Source organism: Salvelinus sp. IW2-2015, linkage group LG26 (assembly GCF_002910315.2).
Source record: "Salvelinus sp. IW2-2015 linkage group LG26, ASM291031v2, whole genome shotgun sequence".
Classification (NCBI taxonomy): domain Eukaryota; kingdom Metazoa; phylum Chordata; class Actinopteri; order Salmoniformes; family Salmonidae; genus Salvelinus; species Salvelinus sp. IW2-2015.
The window spans coordinates 9,354,425-9,377,622 of record NC_036866.1 but is presented as its reverse complement, the minus strand read 5'-3'; the positions used below and the strand labels follow the sequence as shown (position 1 = coordinate 9,377,622).

The 23,198-nt window shown below is 40.0% G+C and overlaps 1 protein-coding gene across 1 annotated transcript; it reads right to left on the bottom strand.

Annotated features, from left to right (window-relative positions):
* Positions 1 to 5,619: 5,619 nt before the first annotated feature.
* LOC111952109 (transcription factor JunD-like) lies at positions 5,620 to 7,455 on the bottom strand. The gene has a single exon (XM_023970598.2). It carries the CDS (start codon positions 6,953 to 6,955, stop codon positions 6,137 to 6,139), a length of 819 nt encoding a protein of 272 aa, XP_023826366.1. The 5' UTR covers positions 6,956 to 7,455; the 3' UTR covers positions 5,620 to 6,136.
* Between the last annotated feature and the right edge of the window lie 15,743 nt (positions 7,456 to 23,198).

Below are 23,198 nucleotides of genomic sequence, written 5' to 3'. Positions count from 1 at the left end.
GGAAAAAGGCTGAAGCCACAAAAGCAGAGCATACTATAGCTGCAGTGTGTCAGCATGCTCACCGTTTACATCCGTTTCAATTATCTTGTTTCAAATATTTGGGAGAAATAATGAATTGCAGTGTGCATGTTACATCAGAGGCAATACTTGCCTCCATATGACTTGAAATAGGCTAAATGAGACTGCACAAGTGAGATAAGATTAAAAAGAGAAATCATACTATCACACATCCTGTACAATAACATAGGTTATACATAGCACGTTTCCATCTAAAGGAGAGAATATATTACTAATTGTATGTGATCGAAACCACTATCTTCCTTAAGCCTTTCATTATATTTATGAGTCGACTTTCCTATGTTGTTGACCAATGGTTGTTTCAATGGCCTTTACTAGAGCACGGATGAGTGCGAAACAGTCATACAGGTAGATCAGTCTTTCAATCATCCTCAATAGATGAAGAGGTCAAATTTATACTTCACTGAGTCAGCTAATGTGGCAGCTAATGTAGCAGCTAATGTAGGACGATAATGATAATTGTGTAACACTAATAATAGAATAATACTACTGTAGTAACAATTACAATAACAACAGTATCGGATCATCGTGAACTTGAGTACCTTGCAGTTCAGCATACATTTTCAATATAATTTTCTATACCACATGGCTGTGAGTTCTCAGTAGTATCCAGAGATCCCCCTCTGTAAACTGTCCTCCTCCTTTCCAATGCGGTCTTCCTTTCTATGAAACAAACTGTAAATACATTTTAGTTATATATGTTTAATGTGTGGATTGCGTTGTATTGACTCCAGGCTTGCAAAACAAAAAGGAAAAAAAGCTGTAACTTTCTTTATTATAAAGCAATACAATACAAATAGAAATTCCGTACTTGATGATTAATATATTTATTATTTTTAAAGGTTTAGTACCTCAGGTTCATTTGGAAAGTGTCGGGTCAGTTTGTCCTCACTGCTATTTCTAGGTAGTATGGAACTGAATTAGTGGATTTATTGCATTTGTGGTGAGAAATCTTGTATCAGAGATGGCACCAAAGTAAAAAAAMMAAAAAACAACTACAAACATTTGACTTTTTGAGAAGTACTATAAGAGTATTTTTGAGCTGATGTTTTTATTCTTTGCTTAGATGGCAACCTAGTGTTTCCAAACCGACCAATAAGGTTTGCGTTGTCATGAAGGTATTGTAATTTTAGAAAAAGACCCCAAGTGTTGCTTGTTTTTGGAATTTATTTAATCGTTTTATTTTTGTTCTTTTTTTTATTATGCATCCACCAAACACTGTTCTGCAAAGTACTGTTGACTTGGTTTACATTGATTTTTACTTTGTTTTTCAATTGTGAGAATACAACAACTATTATGCAGTAGTTTGTGTAATATAACAAAAAGGGAATATGGTGTCAAAATGTTAAATTGTGAACATTACCAAATCTACTGAACATGTGGAATTCAATGACAAAAATACAAGTTTGTGCTGTTACAATATTGAAGTGTTCTTTATTTCATGACTACCGTAATGTAGTGTGCATCTCATATACAAACACAGAAGACACACACAGCAGTTGCACCATCTCATTTGGCTCGTAAACATTGCTGCCAGGAGCCTGCCAGGAGCTGCAACATCACATCTTTGATAGCCCCTGTCTATGATGCTGCATTTGAAGCACGTTGGGACTATTCACTATCTCATAGGTGTCTGGCTCATAGGCGCCTACGCTACCCTATACTATCTATAGAGTGGTCTCTGATGCTGCATTCGTAGCAAGCTCGGACCTTCTGATAGCCAGACACTTATGAGATAGTAGCTGTCTACACTATGGTGTCTACACCTGAGATTACCTTGTCATAAAATTATCCATGAAGCATCCAGGCTTGATTTAAATAACTTGGTCCTATGCAAACGCTTCTATACTGTACAAAGTAACTAAAAGTAGTCTTGTTTTTCATGTTTTGGACTTAATTATAATATGTAGACTTACCAAATAGCCTGATAAGGCAGCATAGCCAGCACTCAGTTGAACTTAAGACATCAGAGCAAACAATTGTGTTGATACAATTAATTGTGTTGAATTCCTATACTCAGAGTTCATGCAATCATATTATACCAGCAGAGGGCACAAGACCCCATGATGATACAAATGTTACTGACTGACATCACAGTCAACAGACTTCCTGTGATGAATGACAGATTTGTATCCAATATGTTGATGCTAAATGCTACAATTTCACGATGGAATGCATTCTCCGGATGCGATGCCATGAATAAGAATAACAAAGCATGTTATCAAACGATTTACACTACTGAGTCAGCAAAGACCCAATAATGTTGGCTAAAATGCCAACTTTAAAAATTCACATAAATTAGTGGAAAAGTGTGCCATTGTCACGTTCTGACCATAGTTCTTTTGTGTTTTCTTTGTTTTAGTGTTGGTCAGGACGTGAGCTGAGTTGGCATTCTATGTTGTGTGTCTAGTTTTCACGTTTCCATGTTTGGCCTGATATGGTTCTCAATCAGAGGCAGGTGTTAGTCATTGTCTCTGATTGGGAACCATATTTAGGTAGCCTGTTTTGTGTTGGGGTTTGTGGGTGGTTGTCTTCTGTCTTTGTGTTCTATGCACCAGATAGGACTGTTTCGGTTTTGCCACATTTGTTATTTTGTATTTTGTAGTGTTCACGGTTTTGTCGTTATTAAACATGATGAACACTAACTACGCTGCGTCTTGGTCCGATCCCTGCTACACCTCCTCTTCAGACGAAGAGGAGGAAATCTGCCGTTACAGAACCACCAACCAAAGCCGGAACAAGCAGCGTGGTAAGGGACAGCAGCAGCAGCGGCCAAGTACACAGGACTCCTGGACATGGGAGGAAATTCTGGACGGTAAGGGTTCAAGCTGGAGAATATCGCCGCCCTTGTGAAGAGCTGGAGGCAGCTAAAGCCGAGAGGCGGTGGTATGAGGAGGCAGCACGGAAGCGTGGCTGGAAGCCAGAGCGGCAGCCCCAAAAATGTATTGGGGGGTCACACGGGGAGTGTGGCGAAGTCAGGTAGGAGACCTGCGCCAACTTCGCGTGCTTACCGTGGAGAGCGAGAGTGTGGGCAGACACCGTGTTATGCAGAAGAGCGCACGGTGTCTCCTGTACGTGTGCATAGCCCGGTGCGGTACATCCCAGCTCCTCGTATCGGCCGGGCTAGAGTGGGCATCGAGCCAGGTGCCATGAAGCCGGCTCAACGCATCTGGTCTCCAGTGCGTCTCCTTGGGCCGGTGTACATGGCACCAGCCTTACGCATGGTGTCCCCCGTTCGCCAGCACAGCCCAGTGCGGGTTATTCCACCTCGCCGCACTGGCCGGGCTAAGGGGAGTATTCAGCCAGGTAAGGTTGGGCAGGGTCGGTGCTCAAGAGCTCCAGTACGCCTTCACGGTCCGGTATATCCGGTGCCACCGCCTCGCACCAGCCCAGTATCACCAGTGCCAACACCATGCACCAGGCTTCCTGTGCGTCTCCAGAGCCCTGTTCCTCCTCCACGCACTCGCCCTGTGGTGCGTGTCTCCAGCCCGGTCCACTGCTCTTATTTCTTGGCCCAAGCAAGTCTCTTCTTATTATTGGTGTTCTTTAGTAGTGGTGTCAATTCGACCATGAAGGCCTGAATCACGCTGTCTCCTCTGAACAGTTGATGTTGAGATAACAGTTGATGTTGATGTTACTTGATGTCACGGCTGTTGAAGGATGAGGACCAAGGTGCAGCGTGGTGAGCGTACATTTTCTTAATTAACTCAAAATGACGCCAAACAAAACAATAAACACTACAAAACCAAACCGTGAAGCTCAAAGGCTATGTGCCCTAAACAAAGTCAATTTCCCACAAAAAACGGTGGGGAAAAAAGCTACCTAAGTATGGTTCCCAATCAGAGACAACGATAGACAGCTGTCCCTGATTGAGAACCATACCCGGGGCCTCCCGGGTGGCGCAGTGGTCTAGGGCACTGCATCGCAGCGCTAGCTGTGCCACCAGAGACTCTGGGTTCGCGCCCAGGCTCTGTCGCAGCCGGCCGCGACCGGGAGGTCCGTGGGGCAACACACAATTGGCCTAGCGTCGTCCGGGTTAGGGAGGGTTTGGCAGGTAGGGATATCCTTGTCTCATCGCGCACCAGCGACTCCTGTGGCGGGCCGGGCGCAGTGCGCGCTAACCAAGGTAGCCAGGGGTACGGTGTTTCCTCCGACACATTGGTGCGGCTGGCTTCCGGGTTGGAGGCGCGCTGTGTTAAGAAGCAGTGCGGCTTGATTGGGTTGTGTTTCGGAGGACGCATGGCTTTCGACCTTCGTCTCTCCCGAGCCCGTACGGGAGTTGTAGCGATGAGACAAGATAGTAATTACTAACAATTGGATACCACGAAATTGGGGAGAAAAGGGAGAAAAATGTTTTTAAAAATATATATATATAATAATAATATATTTTTTTTTTTTAAAGAGAAGAAAAAATAAATAATAATAATATATAAAAAAGAAAAAAAGAGATACCCGGCCAAAACATAGAAATAGAAAATCATAGAAAACAAAACATAGAATGCCCACCCCAACTCACGCCCTGACCAAACCAAAATAGAGACATAAAAAGGATCTCTAAGGTCAGGGCGTGACACTTGAACTCTGTGAAGCATTTATTTGGGCTGCAATTTCTGAGGCTGGTAACTCTAATAAATCTATCCTCTGCAGCAGAGGTAACTCTAGGTCTTCCTTTCCTGTGACCGTCCTTATGAGCGCCAGTTTCATCATAGCGCTTAATGGTTTTTGCGAATGCACTTGAAAAAACGTTCAAAGTTCTTGACATTTTCCAAATTGACCGACCTTCATGTCTTAAAGGACTGTAATTTCTCTTTGCTTATTTGAGCTGTTCTTGCCATAATATGGACTTGGTCTTTTACCAAATAGTGCTATCTTCTGTATAGCACCTCTACATTGTCACAACACAACTGATTGGCTCAAACGCATTAAGAAGGAAATAAATTCCACAAATAATTTTTTAACAAGGCACACCTGTAAATTGAAATGCATTCCAGGTGACTACTTCATGAAGCTGGTTGAGAGAATGCCAAGTGAGCAAAGCTGTCATCAAGGCAAAGGGTGGCTACTAGAATCTCAAATACAAAATATATTTTGATTTGTTTAACACTTTTTTAGTTACTACATGATTCAATGTGTTATGTCATAGTTTTGATGTCTGCACTATTATTCTACAATGTAGAAAATAGTAAAAATAAAGAAAAACCCTGGAATGAGTAGGTGTACTGTATGTGTTGTGCAACTCCATAAACAAACTGTTGTACTAAAAAAAAAAATTGTATTCATATTAAATCATATATGATTTGAATAAGCTACAAATGTAGGTACATAATTTGATTTTAATGTTGGGTTGGACACAAGTTTTAACTTATTGGATTTCCCAAATATGTATTGAGCAATATCTTACTGTGCCCCACCCATTAATTTAGTCTATTGTGCAAACGCAACTGGTATAAAGGCCTACAGTGGAGACATTGAATATAGGATCTTGCTCTGTTGTTGCATCAAAATTAATCCGAAAATTAACACAACAGACTGCAAAACATGTAACTTGTATTATCAAGCAAAGTTTATTTGATATCAGAATCCAAGTAAAAATAGGAATGTGAAATAAACTATTCAGTGCAACAAAAGATGACAGCTTCACATTAATATAAGAAAACACTGAAATAAGACACTGTGGAGCATTGAATATAAAATGTACATGTAATCTGTTCATAAATGCTTGCTTGTAAACTTGTAAATGCATAAGAAATTACATGTGCCCAAACCTGTTAGGTAACATTCGAGTTTGTCAATAAACATGCAAATACTTTTTACTTTCAGTATAAGGCTATGATATAGTAATACAATGACGATATGCTGGTTTGGTCAAGTCTTGGGACTGTCTATGTAAAGTACACCCATGAGAAATAATGTGTAAACAGTATACAAAAACGTACATTAGTGAAGTCCTTTCAGTCTGTTACGTCGTTGGCTCCATGCACATAGTGGACATATTTGAGAGCCAACAAGAAAAGGTTAATGAGCTTATTTATGCTGGTTGACAAATGTCATCCTGCTACTAGTACACTTGAACTTGATGTGGTGATAACTGGCATCCGCTGTTCACATGATTCAAAACCTTTTGTTTTAGCTGAGCCACTTGTTCCCGGAGTACATTTGCCGTTGAGGCCAGGTCAGTGTTTTGAGTTTTTAGGTTCTTAACTTTGTCCTCGAGTCTGGATATCCTCTCCAGTTTCCTCTTTCTACACTTGGACGCAGCAATTCTATTCCGCAGCTTTTTCCTCTCGGCTTTAATGCGCTCCTGCGTGTCCATGTTGATAGGCGACAGTGGCGGACTGTCGCCGAAGCTGTGCACGTCAGGGACTGTCTGCGGCTCATCCTTCAAAGATTGCACCTGGGAATGCGCTTGCTGTTGTGTGGAGCCTAAATGATGAGAGGGGGGTGGTGGGAAGGGGACAGTGTCTGTGGAGTAATTGACAGTGGTGCCCAAAGGCCCATTGCCATAACTGTTCAAGTTCGTATAGACGGGTAGGTCCAGGTGTATGGTGACAGGAGCAACATTGGTGCTTAAGTCCATACTGTTCGTTTGAGCGCACGTTCCGCCGTTCAGCTGGTTCTGTTTGTGTAAGTCCTCGAGAGCCTTGACGAATCCCTCCGCAAACTCCTGTTCGTCGGTTACCGACTTGGGGTAGAGAAACTGAGAGGTTGGTGTTGTTGTGACCATTCCGTTGGACTGAATGATGAGTCTCTCTAGCTCCGGGGTGGCCAGTTTCAGCAGGCCAAGGTCCGGGGAGATGAGGATGCTCTCGGTGTCGCGGAGATTGGGCTTTAAATTTGTGGAATTTGCCAGGTTTAAACTCATGTCCTTCTTCATCATATTTWAAAAAAAATACAAAATCTTAGATGACAGCAGTTGTAAAAATTCAGCACACCCTCACAACAGAAAGAGGGGTTCCCATAACATCTCAGTCGTTGAAGAGGAAACGATGCGTAATTTGCGCACAATCAAATCAAATCCGGGTTTAAAGTTTTCCTACCCTTGTCCATGTTCAGTGTATTGATCGCATTTTCCTTCACTAATGATGTCTTTTTTGTTTTTCCTTAATAAGAAACAATTAATAAGAAACAATAGATGACCAGCCTCCAGCTAGAGGTAGAAGTTTCTATGCGTGCGCTCGCGCGCTGCCTCCATCTTTTCTATCCTCGTAGGTTCCATTGTGTCACTTCAGAGCGCACAGATTGGACAGAAATTACGTTTTTCCAGAATTTATTTGAATAAGGGGACGTACCATTCATATTACCATGGAAAAGGCGGGTAAACTGCAAACAGTGCGGTGCATTGTGGTCAGTGGGTTGGTCAGTGCTTGTTTCCTTCCCTATTCTATTTCTTTTGCATTTTGTACAGTAAAACAAGTCATTTAGATCGGTTAGACAAATATTTTTGCACTATTAAGTGTCCCATAACATTCTTTTGACTTTATCTAAGAAGTGTGGTGCAGAGCTGGTTATAATTCCAATGTCATCCCCCTGAAAATATATAACAAATATTACAACAAATATTATGGTAGAACTCAAATGTGCTGGTTGATAAAAGACAGGTGGCACCGTGATGATGTAGCGAACTGGTCTGTCTGCCCAATATAAATGATCAAAACTGTTGGAGGAATAAAAATACTATAAATAGGAAAGTATACCAGTTTCATTTGAGGACCAGGATGTTACTGCTGTGCCATACAGATTGCAAAATAGCTGGGAACAGATTTTTGGTGTACGATGCAAGATTCAAGAGGTATTTTTAGTATTATTATTATGATTTTTCGGCAGGGGTCTCAGATGGTTGAGGGGCAGCTCTCGTGGAACTGTGAGGGGATCTTGGAGGGTTGGTGGCCTGGCGGTTGGGAGCTTGGGCCAGTGGCCAATAGGTCACTGGTTCGGGTCCCCGTTTTGACCTGGTGGGAGACCTGTCGACATGCTCTTGGGCAGGGCGTTTACCCTGGTTACTTCTGTGGGTTGCTCTGGATGGGAGTCTGTTAGATGACAATGTAATGTAAATGTTGAGCAGCTTCACTGCAGGTAGATTGTATGTTTTAATATTTAAAAAAAATTATACAACATTTAAATAAAAAGTGTGGTGAAAATCAAATAAAGAAAAAAACAAATGGAGAAAAAGTGTTAGGCCAGTAACTGAAAAGTAAACAAACCCAAACCGACTGGGTGACAAATCTGTCAATGTGTACTTAACCCACATGTCGCTGTCTGCTAAACTGTCACAATGAGTATGGTTTTTATGTGTTTTTATAATTAGTTTCATGAAAACATACATAAAATGACTGTCAGTGGATTCAAGGTCACACTACAACTGATTAACACAAGAAAGGCACACTCACATGTAAAGTGCTTGATTTGCCAGAATCCCATTACTACTACAGAAACATCAGATATCAAATTACCCTCAATCAGCCTCACTGGTGTATATCTGTGTTGTCACTGTAAGGGGAGATACAGTTCCTGCTGCCATTGCCTGCCTTTGTGCCCTTAAGCAAGGCACTTAACCCCCCACAACAACTGATCCACAGGCACCCTGCTCAATACTTATGTAAATAAGGTATTTCTGTTTTTATTTTTAATAAATGTGCAAAACATTTCTAAAAAACWGTTTTTGCTTTGTCATTATGGGTTATTGTGTGTAGATTGATGAGGGGAAAAAACGATTTAATACATTTTAGAATAAGGCTGTCTACTTCCCCAGCATGCTAAACTGTTCATGTAGATGTCTAGTCATTGTGCTAATGCTAGTTTGCATTAGTTTGCGAAACTACATTTAACTTCCTTCATACTGGACGCAGAGACATAAAAATAGTATCCACCAGTTTATCTGACTCTGGAGAAGTAGCTTCATTGCCAACATCTTGAACTATTCCTTTAAATACCTGTCCCAAAGGCCATACTAAATCAACATATTGTTTCTACACGCAGATGTTATAGAAGATCATTTTCCACTGCTGTTATTAGACACAATCCGATTTGTCTCCTGTGAATGGAGCTGCTCAATTTCTAGAACAAAACATTGAAGTGCATGCACTTTGAAACTGAGCCTTATCCAGCTCCCCCAGTCTTCATACTGGCATGGTAAGGGTTACACCGAGGAGGCGTGTGTGCGTCATAGGTAGGCCCATCTCTGCAAGGCATCGTGGGGGCGGACCCGCTCAGTGGGCGGACCACGTCTGTCTGTGATGTCAGAGAGAGAGAGCAGCGATGGAACTCTCAGTGGCGGAAGTAAGGGGTGAAAAGGGGGAGGGGGTGAACACTGTTCACTGAACAGGCAAGATATTTATGTTAGAAAGAGCTGAATCAACAGTGCAAAGCGTGCGGGGGTGGTCCTGTGAGAAAAAAAACTGTCAGTTGAGGATAAAAAGAGGCAGTAACATCTCCTAGTATTTGCAATGTGATCAGGGCTGTTGTAGCCTGCTCATTCTATAATACACATGCTGTTGCTATACATGGTATTCGGGCATGACGAAAAAGGCCATGCAGTTGTATGTATTCAGATCATTTACATTGTTTTATGACATAATTTCAAGGCTGAATGCTCTAATGAGGATCTATTTTCAGTGAATAACCCAACAAGTCATAGATTTAATGAATACGACAAGGTGGTTATATCAGTTGCTGAGAAAGTATATTATGTACAGGGCAAGACCCTATATTTGTTACTGTCAAGGAAGAATGACACCACCAATGTACAGAAGAGTACAAAAGGAAGACAGGAGAGATGTAAAGAGGGGTGTCATGCACCCCGAAAATCTGAGGGAGCACAAAGTACATGAGGATGACTGGCGTGTGGTCCGGAGAGGGGCTAAGTCCTCCGACCATAAATTTGAGAATTTCGCATTTTTCAAACACGTGAAATAGCTCAATATGCTTAATTCTATGTCAAAAGTATGTACAGTTGAAGTCGGAAGTTTACATACACTTAGGTTGGAGTCATTAAAACTCAAATTTCTTGTTAACAAACTATAGTTTTGGCAAGTCGGTTAGGACATCTACTTTGTGCATGACACAAGTACTTTTTCAAAGAATTGTTACCAGACAGATTATTTCACTTATAATTCACTCTATCACAATTCCAGTGGGTCAGAAGTTTACATACAATAAGTTGACTGTACCTTTAAACAGCTTGGAAAATTCCAGAAATGGCTTTAGAAGCTTCTGATAGGCTGATTGACATAATTTGAGTCAATTGGAGGTGTACCTGTGGATGTATTTCAAGGCCTACCCTCAAACTCAGTGCCTCTTTGCTTGACATCATAGGAAAATCAAAAGAAATCAGCAACGACCTCAGAAAAGAATTGTAGACCTCCACAAGTCTGGTTCATCCTTGGGAGCAATTTACAAATGCCTGAAGGTACCACGTTAATCTGTACAAACAATAGTAYGCAAGTATAAACACCATGGGACCACGCAGCCGTCATACCACTCAGGAAGGAGACGCGTTCTGTCTCCTAGATATGAACGTACTTTGGTGCGAAAAGTGCAAATCAATCCCAGAACAACAGCAAAGGACCTTGTAAAGATGCTGGAGGAAACAGGTACAAAAATATCTATATCCACAGTAAAACGAGTCCTATATCGACATAACCTGAAAACCCACTCAGCAAGGAAGAAGCCACTTCCAAAACCGGCATAAAAAAGCCAGACTACGGTTTGCAACTGCACATGGGGCCAAAGATCGTACTTTGGTCTGATGAAACAAAAATATAAACTGTTTGGCCATAATGACCAACGTTATGTTTGGAGGAATAAGGGGGAGGCTTGCAAGCCGAAGAACACCATCCCAACCGTGAAGCATGGGGGTGGAAGCATCATGTTGTGGGGGTGCTTTGCTGCAGGAGGGATTGGTGCACTTCACAAAATAGATGGCTTCATGAGGAGGGAAAATGATGTGGATATATTTAAGCAACATCTCAAGACAACAGTCAGGGAGTTAAAGCTTGGTCATGAATGTGTCTTCCAAATGGACAATGACCCCAAGCATACTTCCAAAGTTGTGGCAAAATGGCTTAAGGACAACAAAGTCAAGTTATTGGAGTGCCCCTCACAAAGCCCTGACCTCAATCCTATAGAACATTTGTGGGCAGAACTGAAAAAGCGTGTGTGAGCAAGGACACCGGCAAACCTCAGTTACACCAGCTCTGTCAGGAGGAATGGGCCAAAATTCACACAACTTATAATGGGAAGCGTGTGGAAGGCTACCCGAAACGTTTAACCCAAGTTAAACAATTTAAAGGCAATGCTACCAAATACTAATTGAGTGTATGTAAACTTCTGACCCACTGGGAATGTGATGTAATAAATAAAAGCTGAAATAAATCATTCTCTCTACTATTATTCTGACATTTCACATTCTTAAAATAAAGTGGTGATCCTAACTGACCTAAGACAGGGAATTTTTACTAGGATTAAATGTCAGGAATTGTGGAAAAACTGTGTTTAAATGTATTTGGCTAAGGTGTATGTAATCTTTCAACTTCAACTGTATATTTTGCTGCATATGTAAGTATTGAGTTAAACTGTTTTTAAAATATTTTTTTATAAACTAAATCCTTCTCTGTATCTCTGTTTAAATTAAAGATTGAAAAGAATGTGAGTCTTATTCAGTATATTTAGTTATTTTTTGGTTTTCTAAAGTCTACCAACCTTGCCAGCAGGCATGCCAGCTAAGATAGTTAGACAAGCTAGCTACTCTAACTTGATTCAAAGCCTGAAAAGGCTTCATGGTAACTGCTTTTAGCAATACTAGTATTTACACACTAGCGTGACTAGGAATTAACTTTAAAAAAAMCTGAATAGTCCACTGGAAGCCAGAAGTTAAATACATTTTGATTTGTCTGTAGGCTTGGTCCTTATGCAGGAGGGAATTTGACAAAAAAAAACGTATAATTAAACAGAATTTCCAAACATGGGTCTGCTGTAGGCCCATTTCCTTAGCGAGGTCAGTTCCTCTCTGCTTACTTCATGTCAAAATTAAAGTCCCGACATGTTCTTGCTTTAAAAAAAAAAATATATATATATATACTTACATTAAAAAAAAATGTATTACAAAAAATACAAGGAAGGGGTAACATTAAAGTATTCGAACATGAAGGACAAACAATACAGCATCAAGACACTATCAAACATGTATCAGTCTTTCCGCAACAGAGACATCCTTATGTGTGAGGGTGCGTGTGCATGATAGTGATATAAAATATATGTCATAGTTTCCTTTTTCATGATCACAATCTTGTGAAACCCAAACACTCCAAGATCCCCCTACAGTTCCCCAATAGCTGTCCCTCAACCATTCGAGACCCCTCCCACAGTCCCCCCCGGAATAAAAAAAAAAAAATTAATTCCATTCCCCACCCCCAAGAACCCCCCCAATGCACCAACAACCAAGAGAATGAACTAAAGAGAAAAAAGGAAAAGACAGAAGAAACAGCAAACAATGAAAAAAAAATATTAAAAAATTATACATTTAAAACAAAGGACATCAAGAACAACTGAAATCATAACAGCAATGCGAACTGTATATGTTTGTGTGCATGTCTGGCACTATTACATGTATGTGTGTGTTCTTGTATGTGTTTATTTGAATGAGAGTGTGTGTATATGTATGTGTACAAACACCTGCACGGCATCAGCCTCGGGCAAACCGGCATTAGTTGTAAAAACATTGCCACTTAGTGTCATTCAAATGTACTTTTTTTATATTTTTTTCCCCCTTTTATCTTTGACCATCATTCTCTATCTCACACAGCAACTCCACTCCCACTTGTCTCCAATTTCACATACCAACCCTCAGCTTCCCTCAGCCCATCCCATCTATCTCTGCTGGCCACCCACTTCGTGTTTCTACGCAACACATATCTTTCAACTATGCTATGATGTTTAACGTACAATTTCAATCTATCTAATCGAATAGAATCTACAGATTGCATRTTGAAGATAAATACTTTTACTAAGAGTATTAGTATATTAGTAATTGACTGACCCGATCTCTCCAGATCTCCTAGCAGTACTATTTCTAGGGTCAATTTTAGATCAATGCTATGCATTTTCAGCCATTCCTGAACCTGAGACCAGAAACAGGCTACCTGAGGGCAATACCAAAATAAATGGACTATTGATTCTGCATCCTCACAACAAAATCTGCAGAGCTTCGATGATTTTATGCCCCAAATATTCAACATTTTGTTGGTGGCAAGAATTATATATAATAATTTTAGCTGAAAAGCACAAAGTCTTGAATCTTGCGTTGTTTTATATATCAACTCGTACCATGGAATCGGTACATCAAAAATCTCTTCCCAACTATTTTGCAATCTGTATAGCACAGTTGTCAACATCCTGGTCCTCAAATGAAACTAGTATACTTTCCTATTTATGCTATTTTTATTCCTCCGCCAGTTTTGATCCTTTATATTGGGCAGACAGACCAGTTCCCTACCTCCTCCCGCTGCCACCCGCCTCCTCCATTTTTGGGGCAATGCTGTAATCAATTGGTTGTACTCTTGGATTGAGCAGACCTTCCCGTACAATTCTGATAACTCCATGAAGGACATAACTCTACCATTACAATTTACAATATCATTTAAGAACAAAATACCCCTTTCAAACATCTTTCCCATAAATACAGGTATTTTATCAACCAGCACATTTGAGTTCAGCCATAATATTTGTTGTAATATTTGTTCTATCTTTTCAGGGGGATGAAATTGAAATTTTAGCCAGCTCTGCAATGCTTGTTTGAAAAAGACAGATACTTTGAAAAAAGTATCATTTTCAATTAATCAAAAATGAGACATGGCAATCTGCACAAAGGCAAAAAGGCAATTTTTAAACAATGGATGTGTCACGCCCTGACCTTAGAGAGCCGTTTTATTTATCTATTTGGTTAGGTCAGGGTGTGATGTGGGGTGGGCATTCTATGCTTTGTTTTCTATGTTTCTTTATTTCTATGTTTTGGCCGGGTATGGTTCTCAATCAGGGACAGCTGTCTATCGTTGTCTCTGATTGGGAATCATACTTAGGTAGCCCTTTCTCCCTCCTTTCAGTGTGGGTAGTTGACTTTGTTAGTGGCACTATAGCCCTCGGAAGCTTCACGGTCGTTTATTTTGTTTCTTGTTTTGTTGGCGACATTCTAAAAATAAAAGAGAAATGTACGCTTACCACGCTGCACTTTGGTCCACTTCTTTCGACGGTCGTGATAGGATGAGCTTTCCTTATTCATCTACTTGAGAACCATTTAGGGTTCAAATAAAACTTTTGAATGAGTGAAGCTTTTAGAGAGAGGTTTAGTGCTTTATATTTAATCATCTCAACCCACCCTATTCATTATATAGACAGGCTCGTTTTATTTTGTCTGATTTAGCGTCCCAGATAAAGCTAAATATTTTTTGCTCATATGATTTGAAAAATGAATCATCAGGAGTAGGCAGCGCCATAAGTAAGTGAGTAAACTGAGATATGACTAAGGAGTTAATCAGGGCAATTTTTCCATAAATAGACAGGTATTTACCTCTCCATGGTTGCAGGATCTTGTCTATTTTTACAAGTTTTCTATTGAAATTCATTGTGGAGAGCTTATTTATATATTTTGTGATATGAATACCGAGTATGTCTACTTCACCATCAGCCTATTTTATAGGTAAGCTGCAGGGTAATGTAAACGTTGTATTTTTTAAGGATCCAATACGTAATATTGTACACTTGTCATAATTAGATTTTAGTCCAGAGAGTACAGAGAAGTTATCTAGATCTTTAATGAGACATTGCAGGGATCTAGTTTGCGGACTTAACATAAAACTTTAGTCATCGGCGTACATGGACACCTTTGTATTTAAGCCTTGGATTTCTAATCCTCTAATGTTGTTATTGGATCTGATATTAATAGCTAGCATTTCGATGGCCATAACGAATAGATATGGTGACAGCGGACACCCTTGTTTAACTCCTCTTGACAATTCAAAACTCTCTGAGAAGTAGCCATTATTTACTATTTTACACCTGGCGTTGCTATACATTATTTTTACCCATTTTATAAGAGAATTACCGAAATTGAAAAAATAAAATCCAGTCTTACTTTATCAAATGCCTTTTCAAAATCCGCTATAAATACCATTCCTGGCTTCTTATATGTTTCATGATGTTCTATGATTTCTAGTAGTTGTCGTATATTATCTCCAATGTATTGTCCATGTAAAAAACCTGTCTGATCAGGATGAACAATACCTGGTAAAACCCTTTGAATTCTGAGTGCTATGCATTTTGCTAGTATTTTTGCATCACAACATTGAAGTGTAAGGGGCCTCCAGTTTTTTTTAGATAGACTGGGTCTTTATATTTGCCATCTGGGTCTTGTTTTAATAATAGAGAAATCAGACCTTCCTGCTGAGTACCTGACATACTACCATTTCTATAGGAGTAGTTAAAACAATCTAACAATGGAGCTTTTAGTATATCAAAAAATACTTGATATACCTCTACGGGTATGCCATCAAGCCCTGGGGTTTTTCCAGACTGAAAGGACTTAATAGCCTCAAAAAGTAATTTCTCTGTAATTTGGCATTCGCACTGATCTTTCTGTACATTTGTTAATTTTCCATTTTTTTAATTATTTGGAAGAAATTCCTTACCGTAATCTTCATTCAGTGGGAGAGGATGAGATGGAAAAGAGAATATCTTCCTAAAATAATTAGCTTCCTCTTTTAAAATATCATTCGGAGAATCATAGATTACATAGTTTTTGCAAATTCTTTTTGTTAGCGTTCCTGTATTGGAGATTCAGGAAGAATTTTGTGCATTGTTCTCCATATTCCATCCTGTTAGCTTTATTTTTGTAATAGATTACATTAGATCGTTCTTGAATAAGTTCCTCAAGTTCTTTTTGTTTTTCCTCTAACTTATTTTGTATCTCTRTAGTATCGTTTTTATTGCTATCTACCTGTACTATTAGTTCATGGATTTCCCTTGTTAGTCTTGTTTCTTTAGCCAGAAACTGCTTTTTTATTATTGATGAAAATTGAATTGAATGACCCCTGAAGGTACATTTAAAGGTATCCCAAACAATAAGGGATTTGCTGAACCTATATTATACTGGAAAAATTCAGTTATAAACTATTTTGTCTTAGTTAAAAATAAATTGTCCTCCAGTAAACTTTGATTAAATTTCCAATATCCCCGTCCACGTGGAAAATATATAAGAGTTATGTGAATGCCAATTAGATGATGATCCGATTGCATTCTGTCTCCTATTAAAACTTTTTTAACCTTTAATGCAAGAGAGAAAGAGACAAGAATGTAGTCAAGACGACTAGCTTGATTAAGTCTCCTCCATGTATATCTCACTAGGTCGGGGTTTTTTAGTCTCCAAATATCCACTATTTCTAATGTGTCCATAATATTTGTGATTTCCTTGAGGGCACGGTGATGATAGTTTGTAGAGTGATTACCTTTACAGTCCATTGAGGTACTTAACACTGTGTTATAGTCTCCTACCATAATTATTAGATCATTTGTTGCCTGTAAGTTCAATAAATTGGTATAAATGTTTTCGAAGAAGTGTGGATCATCCTGATTTGGACCATATAGATTAATGAGCCAAATCTCTTTTTCGTCCACTTTCATATTCAAAAGGGTCCACCTTCCTTGCGAATCAATCCTGATTATTTGCACATTCAGATCAACATTTTTGTTAATTAATATCATCACACCCTTTGAGTTCCTTTGTCCACGACAGAAAATTATTTCACCACCCCATTCCTTTTTCCACGCAACATCATCTAAGGATGTAGAGTGAGTTTCCTGTAAACAGTATATGTTATATTCCCTTTCTTTTAGCCATGTAAAGACTGATCTTTAAAAAAAAAAATCTGCCAAACCGTTACAATTATAACTAGCTATACTTATTTCCCCCCTTACCATAACTAGATAATATTCTCAGGCTAAATTGACCATAATTAGTGCTTGTAAAGTTACTGCCATCAGAGGTATTATGAAGGTCAAAACTAGAGCTTTCAAATGTCGGATATTTAGAATTCAAGAAATAGGTTCTAGCAATATTTTTTAAATTCCCTTGCCTGTTTGCCTGTGAGCCAATGCCACAGATGTTAGAAAATCGAGACAAATTACGTGTGTAACAAATCCGAGTAGGTTGATGTGTATGATATTGGATATGATATAATGACATTGTGTATGATGTCTGTATAAGAGTAAGACTATAATGTGTGAATAAAATAATAACTCTGCCAATTTGCATGTTTGAGTATCTATGTAGTGCGTATAGTCTTAATATTCATAATTGTAATCCGTATCGTATCACCATCATAATTACCTTTAACATAATTGAAAAACACATCCCAGCATTTCTATAGCAATTGACGTTTCACGTGATCATGAAAGAGACCTTGCATTACTCTAGAGAAGGCTTCACTACAGTACAAATGTATTCCGTACAATATGTTATTATTCCCCAATGCCCCTATTTTGATATCTTCCCCTTGCTTGTTGTAAACATATATAAACTTGTAGACAAATACATAAAAAATATAGACAAACAATAAACACATTAAATTATAAAACAGTTCTCGACAATAGAGCTTTTTTTGTTTGTGCTTTTTTTGTTGTTGCAGCTATGGCACACGTACAGGACTTTTACTTGAGGTAAGCGGAGAGGAAATGGGTCTACAACAGACCCATGTTTGTAAAGTCTGTTTAATATATGTTCTATTAGATGTTTTTTTCTCCAAGTATACATCAACTCCTATATAAGAGCATTCCACCTGCAGTTAAACCTCTTGAATGCATCTAACATTTGGAGGCAAAGTAATACATTGCTATTGAGCAGATACACATGTAACTATGAGAACCTGGGTCATGTTTAGTAAGCACGAAATCAAAGAAAACAGCCCAAAAGGGAGTGAAACAGGGACATATTACCTGAACTTGTGCAATAAGAAATGTTTGTATTCTGTTTTTAACAGATTCGCTAGTGTACCCTAATGAACACAAACCTTAACTATAATTGATACTGCAATAGCAGGTTCATTATAACAAAGCAGGATAGGAGAATCAAGCCTGTACAGACATATGGTGAATTTAGAGTACACATATTTCAGTGCTACAAGTCAAGGCACAGTGTGATAACACATCAGGAATGTTTGGCATCACTAATGCATGCTGGGAATGGAACACCTTTAAGCCGTGGCCAGGCCCAGGTAATGAATAGGTCTAGTGTGTGCTAGTGTTGAGCAACATGTCACTTGCTGAGCTGTTGTATCTGAGGAATCACCCAATATTTATGTCCACGATTGGAGCGGTTTAGCGTTGTTTAAGGTATTTGGTGAGAGCATCTGTCTTCATCAAATCAAATTATTTTTTTAGATGCATGCTGTAGCCTCGTTGTTACAGAACACTTAACAGTGTAACACTTAACAGAACACTTAAGTAACAAGCAAACCTGATGCCAGGTTTCGGTGCATGTTATCACGGCATGATTGCTTTGATGTGAGTGTGTTTTCTGGCTTCACCACAGTTCAGTTTTGCAGTGTTTTTACCGTTAAAATGAGCAGGGGCAGCAGTTTCATGGTACATGGCCTGTCTTCACCTCTGTTCCCATCATGTGCACTCCTCTTGGCCCATGACGCAGTTTCAACGTGTAGGTGAGGCTCCACACTCACGACTATGTGGGGAAACCCTGTGTGCAAGGAGGTAGAGGACTAGTTTCATGTGAGGTTAGAGCCTACGGTGGTTAGAGGGACACTATAATACCTGTCACACACAGACCCACACGCACACACACTCAAAGCCACAGTAAGCCCACGCATCACAGCAGTGGTATTATGCAGTGATTTCGATGCTGATGTGTTGACTGACATTTAGCAATTAGTTGATTAATCATCATATGTCCTTCTGAATAAGAAAAAAAAAACGTTTTTGAAATGTCAAGAGTTTTTCCATTAATTCTCATCTCACTTTTGAAAAGAAAATAGAGGCATGCATATTAATGATGTTTGGGGGGGGGGGACGGTCAACAACACATCAATAATTGAACAATATTTTCATGGAAACCATACGATTAATATTGGTGTATGAGCGAAAAAAGTTGGTTTAGTGGGATCAGCGGTTCTGTGTGTGAATTGACTACTACAGAGAGGGAATGACATATTAAACGATATTCTTTGTTGATTTTTCCTGATAGTCAAAGGAACCATAAATCACTGCAGTGAACTAAGCCTGGAAGGAATTCTGTGGTTCAGACAAAAAGTTGACCTGCCCTCAGTGCCAAAAACAATGCCTTTTTCAACATGCCCTTCTCATATCAAGTCACAATGAAAAAGTAATCACTTTGACAGTGACACCCACTTGATGAAAGCACAAAGATATGGGAATGCATTTAAGACATTTTACAATGGCAAAAAAAATGAAAATATATGCCACTCAGCCACACAAATATGCCAAGGCTTTTAGCACTTGTGTTTGCCTAAAAAAAGGGTTGAGTCAGTATAATGCAATAAAGTGGAAGCATAATGGAATCAAAGTAAACAGCCTAGAGGGGCTCAAAATGTTGACAGATGTCCTTACAAGAGAGCATGCTGTAGGCCTTCGATGTCTCAGATTAATCTAGTCAGCGTTAGTTCAAGGAAATAACCCTGTAACGTCATGTCTCACAGTCAGTGTTAAATGCATTGACAGGAGACTAGGCAAACTCAGACAACTACTGGGTAGACAATCTCCAAAGTAATACGAGGCCTTTCAAAACAGCAGCACTGAAATTCTCATTTCACCACTGAAATTAAATAGAGGAAAGGAAAAGCTTCTCTTTAATGGGAATGGTGAGAGAAACTGTAATAATGTTTCCTGGCAGCCTGCATTAGATGTGGGTTTCCATAAATACATGGACAGGCTGGTATATTTGTGCCCTGCAGTAAAAATAACCCAGTTTCCCAAGGGAAGTGATGACATCAGCAGCCTGCCTGCATCAGCAGCCGTCATCTTCCTCAGGTAGCAAGGAGGGGGCCGTCGCCACGGCAACACTGTCATGCAATGTGACGCAGGTGAGAGAGTGGCAGATTAGAGCGAGGCTGCGTTTGGGTGGGCTGGTGCAGTGGTGTATTGGCAAACAATGCGTGGGAGGATRGGAGAGAAGGAGCGGAGGAGAGGAAGACACAAAGACTAACTCTGAAATTACCCCCTCTTTCCACCCCCCTGGTCAAAGCCAGTTATCACAGCTAACATTTCAGGAAATAAATTACAGCAGATCTGATCCGCACGCAGATCTGATCCGCACACCCCTTGAGCAATGACTGAGAAGCAGAGCAAATGGGTTTTCCTCCCTCAGCAACTCATCTTTTTACGTCGTTCTGCATTTGTGGTGAAATTCTGTCTCAGAATGAAAGGGAAACTGACAGCAAATGAATTCCAATGCAGCAAGAAAAAAGCTTTTAGCAACACAGTTAACACTAGGCATACTAGTGATTCAGAGATGCCGAATCCTTTTTTTTTTTAAAGAGAGGTTTCCTTTTCTTTAGTACAGCCACATATATGGTATTGTAGGGATAGTGGGAATGTGTTTTCTAATGCATCTGACATGACACAGATTGATCAACCACATGAAAGCTGATGGTAAAATGTATATCCTTCCAATCTTCAACTCCTTGGGGACTACTTCCCTTGTGTGATTTGCGTGAAATATGTGGACACCTGCTGGTTGAACATCTCATTCCAAAATCATGGACATTAATATGGAGTTGGTCCCCCCTTTGATCCTATAACAGCCTCCAATCTTCTGGGAAGGCTTTCCACTAGATGTTGGAACATTGCTGTGGGGACCATTTAGCCACAAGAGCATTAGTGCAGTCGGTTTTGCCCAACTAATGTTGGGCAATTAGGCCATGCTCGCAGTCGGTGTTCAAATTCATCCCAAAGGTGTTCAATGAGGTTGAGGTAGGGCTCTGTGCAGGCCAGTCAAATTCTTCCACACCGATCTTGACTAACCATTTCTGTATGGACCTCGCTTTGTGCATGGGGACACTGTCATGCTGAAATAGGAAAAGGCCTTCCCCAAACTATTGCCACAAAGTTGGAAGCACAGAATCGTCTAGAATGTCATTGTATGCTGTAGCGTTAAGATTCCCTTCACTGAAACTAAGGGGCCTAGCCCAAACCATGAATAACAGCCCCAGATCATTATTCCTCCTCCACCAAACTTTACAGTTGGCACTATGCATTTGGGCAGGTAGCGTTCTCCTGGCATCCGCCAAACCCAGATTTGTCCGTTGGACTGCCAGATGGTGAAGCGTGATACATCACTCCAGAGTCCAATGGCGGCGAGCATTACGCCACTCCAGCCGACAATTGGCATTGCGCATGGTGATCTTAGGCTTGTGTGCTCTGCCATGGAAACCCCTTTCATGAAGCTCCCGACGAACAGTTCTTGTGCTGACTTTGCTTCCAGAGGCAGTTTGGAACTCAGTAGTGAGTGTTGCAACCGAGGACAGATGATTTTTACTCGCTTCAGCACTCGGCGGTCCTGTGAGCTTGAGTGGCCTACCACTTCGCGACTGAGCCGTTGTTGCTCTTAGACGTTTCAATTCACAATAACAGCACTTAGTTGACTGCGGCATCTCTAGAAGTCCAGAAATTTGATGAACTGACTTGTTGGAAAGGTGGCATCCTATGATGGTGCTACGTTGAAAGTCACTGAGCTCTTCAGTACGTGACATTCTACTGCCAATGTTTCTCTATGGAGATTGCATGGCTGTGTGCTCGATTTAATACATGTGTCAGCAACGGGTGTGGCTGAAATAGTAGAATCCATTAATTTGATGGGGTGTCCACATACACTAAATGTCCAAAAGTATGTACGTTAGTGATGTGCGGGTTGACTCATAACCCACAGTCCCCGCGGTTATATTCACCACAGGTTGAATAAAGAGAAAATACCTTAAAAAATCGATAAATGTATAATTATTGTGCAATTCATATCTATAGGCTACATTGAGGTCTGGACACAGACTGTAGGTCTATAACTGCTCACATAGCCATAATATTAACTCCTGCAGAATTTAGCATTTCTTGATGCCAGGTTACACCAAATGCAGGCAAAATGTTTTTATCCGGGAACAGGAGTGAAGAAATATGATTTCTTTCTTTCAGCATCTTGAGAGAATGCTGATCATATTTTATGTGGTTGAAATACTTATCCAAGCTGAACTAAAATCTTATGAGAAACATGTTTGGTTTTCACAGCTTTCTATTACCTTACAACCAGTCAAACAGATTTTATTTTGAAAATATGATATATATATTTTTTCCATTTTCTCCCCAGTCCCTAAAGTCTTTCTCTGCAAAAGACGACAGAGAAAATTTACCGATGTCAACTAGAGTGAAGCATTCATTCTATCGAATGATGACATTATTCTGGTGATCAAGGGTTTATTTAGTCTTCTCGGGCAACATATAATTACAGAAGAGAAGTTGCATGTATCTAATTATAGACAAGTTGACTAAAAAATAGCCTACCAAAATGTCTGAAATTATAAGCAGAAACATATCTAAATCGGGCAACAAAAAATGCCTGTCAAAAAATCGTTACGCACTTTGACTGTAGCCGAATAGCGCATTTGCTGTATTTGGGGGTTAGGCTCAGGTGCGGGCTTCAGATTTTCTCTTCATCACGTACACTGAGTGTATAAAACATTACGAACAACTTCTCTTTCCATGACAGATTGACCAGATTAATCAAGTTGAAAGCTATGATCCCTGATTGATGTCACTTGTTAAATCCACTTCAATCAGTGTAGATGAACAGTAGGAGACAGGTTTTAAGCCTTGAGACAATTGAGACATGGATTGTGTATGTGCCCTTCAGAGGGTGAATGGGCAAGTCAAAAGATTTAAGTGCCTTTGAACAGGGTATGGTAGTATGTGCCAGGCACACTGGTTTGAGAATGGTCCACCACCTAAAGGACATCAAGCCAACTGGACACAACTGTGAGAAGCATTGGAGTCAACATGGGCCAGCATCCCTGTAAAATGCTTTCGACACCTTGTAGAGTCCATGCCCTGACAAATTGAGG